Source organism: Sphaeramia orbicularis, chromosome 22 (genome assembly GCF_902148855.1).
Source record: "Sphaeramia orbicularis chromosome 22, fSphaOr1.1, whole genome shotgun sequence".
NCBI classification, from domain to species: domain Eukaryota; kingdom Metazoa; phylum Chordata; class Actinopteri; order Kurtiformes; family Apogonidae; genus Sphaeramia; species Sphaeramia orbicularis.
Window position 1 is genome coordinate 41,395,274 of NC_043978.1, and position 12,158 is coordinate 41,407,431.

Genomic DNA, 12,158 nt, shown 5'->3' on the forward strand with positions numbered 1-12,158 from the left:
ATGTAACTAGTTATAGACGTAACAAATTAAAAAGGAATTAAAACAGGTTGTAAAAATCCACTCAATTTTTGCCAAAATGAATATAAAGATAGCTTTTTAGCACCTGGAGGGTTCAAATTCAAACTTTTTGAACTTCTAGGGTCCATATACACAAATAAAGGTACCAAAGACTAATAAAAGTGGGTTTAGCAAAATATGACCCTTTAAGGACAACAGTCATTCAGGACAATTCACCACAGGGTGATTAAAAAAAAATGAATTGTATCACATTTATAGAAATATATTTACATTATGTGACTTTGTTCTAATGGAATAGCCACATATGACATGACAAATGTTAAAGAGGGGATACAACATCACTTTTAGACTGAAAAAAAATTATGTATGAAAATCTGCAAGTCACAAGAAAATAGTGAATATTTTAATGTAGGTAATGTTATATACTGCATATTTAAATAGCTCTTCTTATATGGAACACTGGACATGGGTCTCCTGTTGCTCACTGTGACTCTTCCTACCGGAGGAGCTGGCCCTGGTTTTCATGTTTCCTGGGAAAACCTGATAATTAAGACATTCCTTCCTGATGTTCATTTAATGTAAGTGACAGAGGGGAGGCACAAAGATCCTTGTTGCATGTACCCATTAACCAAAGCTAAAATAAATCTCTCTCAGTATGAACCAAAGATAGTCTTTTAAATAGAAAATTCCTTTTTTGGTATTTCCCTGGGTAGGGTCTTCATGCAGAGCTGCAAGGGAAGGGAAATAACACAAAGAGAAAATTTTGTACCAAAAAGACTTGAAAGATCTGCTCTTGATTTGATTAACTCAGATTCCTGGTGCCTCAAATTAACTTCTGATAAACTTTGAAATGTGTCCTTTTACAGAGAGAGGATTGATTTTCATTCCACTTCAGCTCCTCTTCCCTGTATGAATACATATAGTGACCAAAAAAACTGCTGCTGCTGCTTGTGTTTTTTGGTTGTAGGATAAGACTTAATTCAACATTAAATTAATGTTTAACATGTTAAATTTTAATTCTTCTGAAAAGTTCATTTGCAATTCACTTTGCTTACAAAAAGAACTGAAAATTAAACTCCAAAATGAAACTTCTGAAAAGTTTATGTAAGAATGCTGCATGTTTGAAGCTGAGTACAGATGTCTTTTTAAATAGAACAGCATGAACACTTAAGCTTGATTTATGATCTATGGTCGCTGTTTTTTCTGTGCAAGAAAGTGACATTTTCAGATCACTGTTAAAATGATTGTAAAGCACTATGTGTAAATTGTGCACCTGTGTGACATTAGTCTACAGATTGCTGAGCGCAGGCGACACTGATGAGACTGACAGGAAACATTCAATCGGTTGCACTACATCACTTATCCTTACGAGCCACTGTGTTGCTATGTAATATCCCTTAGCACTTTTAAATTTGCTTCAATTTTGACATTCTTCTCATCTAATGAACATTCTCCTGCTGTTATGATAGTGTGAGGGGTTTAATTCTATTGAATGCATATATAAATATATGTATTTATATATATATTTATCATTCAGTGCTTGTTACCCAATAACAAGAACTCCAGGGATGACTATTTTATTCATGCTGCTAAAGTGAAACTGAAAACTCAATTAAAGGCTTATGCTGGAGATGTTCTGCATATTTAAAGCCAAACCACAGCTCCATACCATGATACTGAATAGCTTTTTTTTTTCTTCTTCTGCAAAACACCGCCATCCATCCATCCACATGTCTAACACTCTGTCCACTCCACCAGCTTTCTCCAAACCCATTTCCCTCATTGCCTCCACAGGGCCGTGTGTGATTGATGGGCCTAGGGACACCCTCATGCTGCTGTGTACCTAATCGCAAAGTATAGACTCGCCGTAACGCTCCATTAAGGGCCTGCAGCAGCATGGTGTAATGGTTAGGGAAATGGGCCACGCAAGGGAAGGTCACCAGTTCAAATTCCCACGGGCTTCACCGCTGCCTTGTCTTTGCGACATGTCCAATTGGGAAAATGAATTGTGACAGTTTTCTGGGAAATGCATGAGCACAAATGCCAAAAATGCTCCTCCGTGAACAAACATTGTTATAAGTGTTAAAGCAAATGTGACCCTCCGCCTCACCAAGACAGAGGCAAAGCAAAAGTTAAACCTGCCATTGACACAATCTGGTAATGAGCTTGTCAGTCATCACAGTTGTATCTGTTTACTTCCAGGATGAGAAACTGTAGGAGGTTAAGAGTGTCACTGACAGGGTTTGTGCGCTTGAATAATTACGCTCTCTGTACAGCAACGCCGTGACCGTCAGACAAATACGAGCACAAGGTGGGATTCTAGCTTCCTGTCAAGAGGATGAGCTCCAGAGATAGGCATATAACCACGCAAGTCACTTTAGGGGCAACAAATTGGATTGCTTGTTGGTCCAGTGACTGATGAGTTAATTAAAATAGAAGGGTATGGAGAAAGAAGTCAGACACTGCTCCATTTATTTATCCTGTATTGACTATATCTCCTTTCACTTCAGTGGCTTGAGTAATCGCCGCCCTTCTGCTCAAGAAAACATCTAAGAGGGAGGAAATAGACATTGTCAAATTTCTAATTCAGGTCACAAGGATCACAAGGACAGGTGATAATATATATGATGGATTTAGAAGAATTTAAATAAGCTGATAATACGGGGAACAATTATGACTTCTGGGAGATAATGCTGCGTATCTCAAAGCAAACATGATCAAATGACAACAATGAATAACACAGTGGGAAATTAAATTAAGCATTACCCCCCCCCCCTCAAATCGCTCTAACTTTGAGAAATTCCCTCGAAGTCAGCAGAAAAATAACCATTCCAGTGAGATATACTGAAAAATTTCGTGTCCACAGCCTTCCGACTGCTCAAATGAAACTTCAAACCACCGGGACCACATTAAATACAATTAATGAAGCCAAGTTGGGATCAGCCTTGTTTTACACAGCCCAATATCCTGACAATACAGGTCATTATTAGTGGTAATTAGCTAATTTTGAGTGCAGGAGCCTGGAACAATTAAAGCAAATAGCTGTCTTTGCCAGGGATGGAGTGTGAGAGCCTTAATCAGCTGCTTTGGCTTCATGCTCGCTACGAGGAAAGTAATTTGAGCCCAGTCTAGTGACAGGTGCTGCAGGGGAGAGTGAGGGAGGTTAAGAACACCGCGAAATGTGACGAGGCCGCACGGCGAGCGTGCCGAGACAGATTAGGGCTTAGTCTAGGAGTGGGATGTGTGTAGTGGGTGTTGTGCAGCAGAACCAGGTGGTGCCTGAGGAGGGTACGACATGTCTGTATGGTTTGTTTTTTTTTGTGTACTAGCCGTGGCTTATGCGCTGCTTGGCAAGAGGAACACAGTGAACTCAAAGTGAGAACAACAAGACGCTGTTTAACGGAGGGCGTATTTGCATGAGAATCACCACATCTGCTTTGTTCTGACTGTTTCAGAAAGTGACAGCTATGCAAAAGCTACATGACATGTTAGTCTGACTAATATCATCTTGTTTGTGTGAGGATTTGTGTTACCCTTTTGATGTCCTTTGTCTTCAACACAAGCTCTGTTTCTGTTTTTATCCCTCTTTCTCATTATCTCTTTTTCTCCATTACATCCATTCATTTACATATTTGACAAGTAAATCTAGATAATGTAATGAGGGAGTCAGGTGTTGCTGATTTGTTATCAGGCTGCCAGTGTCAGTCAGCTGTGAAAAACTCAGCTTCAGTAATGAATTATTCTTTATACTGAACTACTCTAATTGACCTCCGGTTCAAACATCCCATTTGAACCGATTTTGAAGCATTAGAGCTAGACAAATCGTTTTTGTCGAGCAATATTCGTTTTTCATTTGGAGGTAAATATTGACTAAGCATAAAAGCTACAACTTCAGTGGTGCAGAGCTTTAAAACACTGCATTCCAGTAAAAGGAGCGGAGATTAGGTTTGCAGGACTGTCTGAATCACCCTGTACTAAAAAAAGAGGCCCTAGGTAATGATTACCACTCTTAAAATGCTTGACATACAGTATTATAGAGAAATCTGAGCTAAAATGTACTTAAATGTGATCTTATTGTAATATGAACAGTTTTTTTTTTTTTTGGTTTTTATGATGTTATTCACACTATTGGAGCTTTTGAATAGTTGTTTTTTTTCTGCCTGAAATTAACACCTAAGAAGCCAGGGCAACTTGAGATGAATAAAGTAACATAATAATATCTCATGTATCCCCTGTATCTAGTAGTGTGATTTATTCTACTGCTTGAGGACAAAAAAGACAAACTACAGCAGTTTTTCTATGAAAATTAATCTAATCACCAAATAAAAACTAATAAGACCATGTCAACTTTTCTCAGTGTTGATGGAAGGTTTTAGAAATCTCGTGTGTCTGGTTCAAATGCTGGTGTTTTGACATAATTCAGGTTTACTTTACTTTTGATCCACTGATCATTCACAAATAAACTGTAAACTAAACTTATATTACGTTTAAACATCAAATGACAGTAAACTGAATGTGAAACTGTAAATACAAGCTTTACCTGATAATAAATTTGCATTTGGGGGATTTCTAAGGACACCGCACAAGCATCATATGTTCATGTAGATATCTTATCTGAATCCTCCTGCCAACTTTAAGATTTAATTTAGTCCATGATAAGCAGCTTCTCTTGGTCATCCTTTACTTGATTATTCCTTTTTATGTGAGTTCAGCAGACTCTACACAGTCTGGTAAACAAGTTCACTATGTTTCCTCACAAAAAACACAGCTAAAATCAACTGATTTTGAAACACTTTCAGCCACATAAAGTGCATCTACTTCTCCATGGTTCTTGAAAAGAGAAAACATATTGTGTTAAATACATCTGGAATTTTTTCCCCAAAAATGTAAAGTATAAAAACCTGACAAAAAACCCCAAAAACAGCTGGTTGTGATGACATTTTGCACCTCTCTGATCATTAAAAATCTGTATTTTGCAGGAAATGGGGATTTTATGCATATTTCCTCAGTAATGTGCTCTTGAAATAAGGGTTTCTGTGCTTCTGCTTCTAGCTCAGAGGAAATTGAATCAGTTATATTAATCTAATTTCAGCAGCTTTCGTGGCTGACAGAGAAGGATATTATTTCAGTCTCGAGCAGTCTGCGTATTTCATTCCTCAACATGGTGTAATGAAGTTAAAATCACAGAATGTGGCTGTGCCATTTCCAGTTCAACATGTTTGGACTGCTTGGGGAACTCGGTCACTCTACAGACATGTGAGACACATTTTAGTCTACACACACATTATAGAAGCACTGATAGACAACAGAGATGTACGTGAGTAGCTTTCATTGAAGGACCACACATGCAATTTTGCAGTTTATACAAAATATGAAAATAGGTAATAACATGCAACACAACTTACTAGAGTCTATTCTGAAGTCCTATAATTGCTTTCTTTGACAAAATAGTCAAATTTCCCACAGTGTTTAATTTATAACATGAAAAAAGAGAGACGGATTTTTGGAGCCATTTGGAACTAAATGCTGCAAATGTTGTTCTTGATAAAATACTGTCTTATTCAAGTTCAGCCAACTAATTAACATGAATGACAATTAATTGACTCCAGGTCATTTTTCTACATCCTCTACAGTAAAACAATGAAACACAAACAAGTAACAAAACTTTATTTGTTCAGAGTCCCACTTACCCATGGTGCAGTTGGTGGTGAAGTGGGGCTCGATGGTGGCTGTGTCATCCTGTGGGATTCTCTGATCATAACTGCCTGAGATCCGAAAAGGTGATCCTCCGTGGGTCCCTAGGGTGAGGTGAACCACCGCCCAGCTGCCAAGGAGAGAAAGCAGGAGTAGGGTCAGTGTGAGCAGCAGACACCACGGCTGGCAGAAAAACCCACAGCCCTTGCTGGGGTTGGTGGTCGGGGGGGCTCGGGCCTGCTGCACCTGAGACCCTAAAGTCTCAGAGGAGGGACTGTCCAGGGCTTCAGCGGAAGAAGACACTGCAGCTTCCTCACTTCCCTCCATTTTGGGATGCTCCCATTCTTCCTTTGTCTGATGCTGCATGACCCACCCTTTGAGCCCACCCCTGACTCTGTGTCTCTTGTTGCTTTGTGATGGCCAGGTGTGAGATAATGCCTCACTTGAGCTCTAACTGATGGTTGTGCGTCTAGATTTGTTAGTCACTATTCAGAGCAGGTGTGAGGTCCAGAGAGAGCAGCACTCAGAACACGCTGTTGTGTAGAGATGAGCTGTGGTCCTGTGGTGAATGCTGTCCTCCCTCAACCACCGGCTGGCTTTGTGTAGTTCAACTGGCCCTAATTTTATTAAGCAAATTGTGCTGATTTCTCTTTGGCTCCCAGCTCATCAACAATCTCTCTCCCTCCCGCCTTCGGTCTCCCCTCCCTCCTGTTATTTTGCCCACCCCTTCCTTTTATTTACAAGTCATGACACCACATTCATACCTACTCCCATACCGCTGCGCATTTGCATCAGTTTCTACGAGCAGTGTTCGGTTCGCAGAGACATTTCACAGCTGAGAAATGAGACAGAAGTGATTTTGACAGTTTGATGTTACATTAAATCATGCTCACAGTTTGTTAATAAAAGCCCAGATTGTCATGAACTGAAAACAGAAGCCTATATAATGTTAAATGTATTTAACTGTAAATGAAAAACACATTTATGCAGCAAAACATTTAGGTGTCAACACAACTGATTCACTCATTAGCATTCAGAAACCAGGCTTTGTTATGTTCCGGCGGATGGTTTTATTCAATCTGCAATTCTTTTGTTTTTATGGGGTTTGTTTTTAGCCCTGTAATGTGAATTTAAATTCACTGTATTTTCAAGTAAAATCAGTGACATTAAACAGAGGTGCGTTAGTCTTATTCTTTGGTAACAATTTCCAAAAGAAATACATGCATTTTAAACAACTCTGAAAATACAAATGGCAATGTTCAGTATTTGACATGGTGTACCATATTTTTGTCAGTATTTCACATTAATGTTTAAAATCCAGGCCTAATTACACCATAAGAATAAGGAGATAATAGGGCCAATATTTTCAATGCTGTTATCTGATAAGAAAAAAAAAAAAGCACATCCTCTGAATAAGCAGAGGGAAGTAATTTCTGTGGCAATACATTCATGGCACAGGGAATGGAGGCTTTCCTTACAAAATGAGACATCCATTATTTTCTTGCAATTGAAATGAGATACATAATGAATAACAATCAACCGATTACAATAATTACAGTAACCTTTAAATATATTGCATTTGCCACAGGCTTTAAAGATGATGCGTAGGCTTTAGTTTTTGATTACAAAAAGTGTGCTGGGAAATGGGAAACTGTCTGTAACCATGTTTATTTTAGGGTTTATTTTGTATTTTGTTTGAGTAGAATTGTGCAAACATAAATGTGCACATGCACACACAACCACACACACAGACCCCCACTATACAAACAGGCTGTGAGCTTTTCTGATTTCCCCAACGTCTGTCTCTGACTCAACAGGCTTTGCATTACTACCTTTGCCAGCTTACCTGCTTATAGTTTTTTTTCCCCTTTTTTTTTGTGTGTGTTTCTTTCACTGCTTTCATTGCTCACACCTCACTAAACCCTCCTTGCTGCCTCTCCTTCCCTATCTCTCCCCATCCAGCCTCTGCTCCGGGCGGAGGGAAGGTGTTGACCAGATGGGAAGTGATGTTATAGCACCACACTGTTAGAGAACAGCTTTGCGGTGTGGGACCTGCTCTCTGCCATATCCCATAATAGAAAGGAAATGAAGCCCTAGATAAGGGCTGCTGCTGTCTCCTTGATAACCTTGAAATGATTTGCACACTAAGTAATATACATGTGGTGCGACTGAACAAGCCACTGGGTTCGGCTAAGGGCCAAATTTAAGAAATTCTGAATGAGTACTTAGCATGATGATGGGCTGCTGGGATTGTAAATGTCCAGGAATGCATGCCTCCTTTTAGGATAACTGCAAAAATACATTAGGCTCTGCAACACAACAAGTACAATCTCGTGGTAAAAATTACAGAAGCAGTCATGAAAACCTGTTGTATATCTGAATACAATAGAAGCAATTTTATAAACAAAGAGGTGTGTGCTTTTCATTCAATATGCTCAATGTACTAATGATTAACAAAGTGAAATGAAAAAGTGACCAATGGAGACCTGTCGTCTGTCTATTCACTGCTGAATCATTTACTAGTTTCTCGGACTACTGAATTATTTCGATGTCTTATCACGCAACGTCTGCGCTGGTGCTCACAGGACTGATTAACTGAGCAGCAGATCAGAGCAGAGCTGCCACAGCACATCACTCAAACATTTAAAGCTAATTAGTAGTATACCATGCAAGGCACAGCGGTCCAAAATATAAATAAATAAAATGAAAATGAGTGATAAAGACACCTCATGCGGGAATTAAATAGAACTGAGTACGGTTCTTACAGCCTGTTGGTTATATCAGACCACCTGACCTTTGTTTAGACTGTTACTTGGTGAGAGCGTCTCCCCGGATGATGGAAATGTTGTTTTTAGCCAGAGAAAAACAAAACAGCTCAGGCCAACTAATCTTTGCTGCCAACTGACAATTCTCGTTTCATAATTCTATTCATTTATGCTTCCCTTAGTGCACTGTTCTGGCTAATGTAGCTCTTTTAATTTCCATCCTGTGTGTGTGTGTGTGTGTGTGTGTGTGTGTGTGTGTGAGAGTGTGTTTGTCGGTGACGATGTAGGATGTTTATGTCCTAACCACATTAAGCCTTATTTGTCTCGTGGGTTCTGGTTTGCATTAGCTGTGAGTTTCATCCATCAGAATAAACAATACATGAAGAAATGTGCTGCGTATTCCTTTCAAATTGGTTACTGTTTTCCTAATGCTGTGAGGACTCATCGGATACGCTGTTGGAGTCAAGTGAGTACATGCAGGAACACTGATTGTACTTTAATCCTACATTGAAGCCATTTTTCTGTCCTTTATTTTTCAGGATTTCCTTCTTCTAAATTAGCTCAAGATGAGACTGTATACTGACAGAATTAAGGTTTGATTTCTGCATGAACTGTTAAATTTGTCATACAAGTGAATTATTTATTCTTTCCGGTGGCTTTGCATACAAAAATAAAATAAAAAGCATTTTCCTAGAAAAAAAAAAAAGCTTAAACAGATAGTCACTGATGAAGTTACAGAGGGGAAATTGAGTTAGATGATGCTAAATATGAAGATAAAAAAAACCCAAAACAAAACAGACAGATTCTTGTGTTTACAATGCCCAGATCAAGTGTCTTAAATTGAACAATGTAATGTCATTAACATAATGATTCCTGTGCAGGTCTATTTTCCTCTGCATTTACGCTGAATTACATTATAATTCATCAAAAATTCAGGTAACCCATACAATGTTATGGGATAATTCTTTATAAAAAAAAAAAAGATAGATAAATTTGCTGTATTTCTACCTGTCAATTAAAAGTGACCTAAATTATCTACTAATGTTTAGAATAAATAACTCTAAAGTTATGTTTAAGATCCCAATGTATTGGATTGTTGAGACATGAACTGAACATATCCACTGTCTGATGGATTTATGTGATCCCTAGAGGGTGTAGTGAGTCACTCTGCCCGTCTCTCATGATGAGGAAAACTATTGCTATAATAACTTTGATGAAAAGCATCAGAAAGTGACCAGATGGGATGAGAACCGCAAAGAAACAACTTTTAGAGTCAAAGAAAGTAACAAAGTGATAAAAGCTAGAAGCATTAGAAGAAGCTAGAAGAGTTACTTCTACATGGATAAGTTTGATTATGAGGCTTATGAAGATATAAAGTTATTATGTGATGTTATTACCATTGCTAAATTTGTCCACTTTTGATCCCCAGTTCAGACTAAACTGTTACACTTCTGACCTTGTTTGTTTGATTCCAAATAGATCTTTAGCGCAGCTACTGACAATACAAACCAAACAGAAAATGGAAGTGATTAGTTGTTTTACTGTGGCTGCTTTCTGTCTAAAACCAGAGAGCTAACCGAGCTATAATGTAAACTATCAGCTGACATGTAGACATTATAAGACACAGTGTCATTTTAATCAACTGTTAGAATAACTAGCTATGAGTTTTACCTTGAAAGGGGTTCTACGTAAACTGTAAATGCTCTGCTTGGGTCTGAATTCTTTCTTAATTAAACTCCACAGGTCCATCTTCAACTCTATTTCTGAGCAATGACACCAGAAAGGTCATTTTGAGCGTTGGCCCTTTAAATGCAAATGAGCCACTACATGCCCCACCCCCTCCAGGTTGTTGGCTGTGCTGCTCTGTCCTGTTCAGCCACTTGTGTTCGTTAATACAACTAACAACTGAACATTTTAGGTAATTGGCTCGAAGTTTGGACATATTTTCAGAATGGACTACAACTGCTGCTGCTGGCAAACAATTATGTTGTACTCGGAGAAATGTTTGTTGGAAGTCTTGACCTTATATGCGCAAATGTCGTTATACCAGCTAGTTATAGACGAAACAAATTAAGCAGGAATTAAAACAGATTGTAGAAATTCACTCGATTTTTTCCGGAATGAATATAAAGATAGCTTTGCAGCACCTGGAGGGTTCATATTCAAACTTTTTGAAATATTATGGTCCAAATACACAAATAAATGTACCAAAGACTAATAAAAGTGGGTTTAGCAAAATATGACCCCTTTGAAGACAACCTGATGGTACCATATCACAGATGTGTGTAAACAATGAGCTTTGTATTTCATTCAGTAAGTAATACAGCCTGTGGTTATATGTGACTTTGCCCATCTGTTCAGTGTTTGGAATATCAATACTTCATAGTTTTTGTTTTATTTTGTCATGTACCATAAACAAATACTCCCTAAAGACAGTTGTGAATAGTGCTCTACTGTAATACCCTGTTTTGTTGTCATCCACCACAACCTGGTGATGCTATGACACCTAAAACCTAACCTAAAATGTGTATGGTGTGGAAAAAATACATTGTAGGTATTGTCAAAGCCATTTAACTTACATCCTCAAGCCCAAGTGTATGAAACGGAAAAACTTTTCAATCATGCCCAAAGTCCAAGGACCCTGTTGAATGCATCTGCAATAAAACTAAAGAAAGAGGTGGTTAGAAATGGAACCTGCTTTACATGGTAATGGAATTTTTTACCCCCTTAGAGACATTGCCATTGGTTTCCGCTGGCTTTTAAATTGAACTGAGCTTTTTTTTTTCTTTCCGAGAAGAAACATGAAATTGATTGAAAATGATGCGGTGTACGACGATGCACACAGGGAGGAGGTAGGGGTTAAGGAGTTAGGAGGTGAGTTGGAGTTTTGGCGTGATTGTTGCTGGATTGGGATCTCTACTTAAGCCACATTGATTCTGACTGGCAAATGGCATAGTGCACAACAGGCACAAACCAATACGTCAAGAGAAGTGCAGATTAGATTGAACGGCCCGACATGGCCCGGCTGAATGAATGCCACTTCCCCAAACTAAACAGGTCACATTTGTATGCTATCTGTTGAGAGCCAGATCTGTTACGCTGCTACAACGATAGCTTAGATGAAGTATGCAACAGATGCAGGACCGCTTTTGTCAACATTCAGGGCTGTTCAGCCAAAGTGGATTTAATAAGCCTTTCTCTTACACTGGCCCACACTGTTCTTCCACATACATATAAGAAAAACATTCATTTAACTTTATATGGTATTAAAAATTGCATACTTTGTTCCTTCAACCCAGACTCTATGCCTCACAGACATCAAGGAACAGAAATCTTTTATTATGGCAGTTGTGACACTGCAATAGCAAGAGCGGTTTCGTCAACAGTAATCATGAAGCTTTTACCTGACGTTGCAGCCTAAAACTCAAAGCAAGCATTAGCCATTGTATATTCAGATGACTCACACCTGAATAGAGCCATCATGCATTTCTGTGCTAAGCAAATTATTCTGTGACTGAAAAATGAACAAACTGCCAAAAGCAAATTATGCAGGATGAAAGCAAACCAAGCCATATAAACAAACTGAGATAAAAAAAAAAAAAAGGATGCAAGTGATACCACCAGGGATTCATGAAGGTGTGGCAATTTGATAAGCTCAAAGAAACATGAAATATCAAAGTA

General features: G+C 38.5%; 1 protein-coding gene across 1 annotated transcript in view; it reads right to left on the reverse strand.

Moving 5' to 3' along the window:
- alk (ALK receptor tyrosine kinase) overlaps positions 1-12,158 on the reverse strand; it is a 405,435-nt gene that overhangs the window by 105,712 nt on the left and 287,565 nt on the right. The window contains exon 5 of the mRNA XM_030126874.1: positions 5,709-5,842. Within this exon, the coding sequence (XP_029982734.1) occupies positions 5,709-5,842 (134 nt within the window). The remainder of the gene's footprint in view (positions 1-5,708; positions 5,843-12,158) is intronic.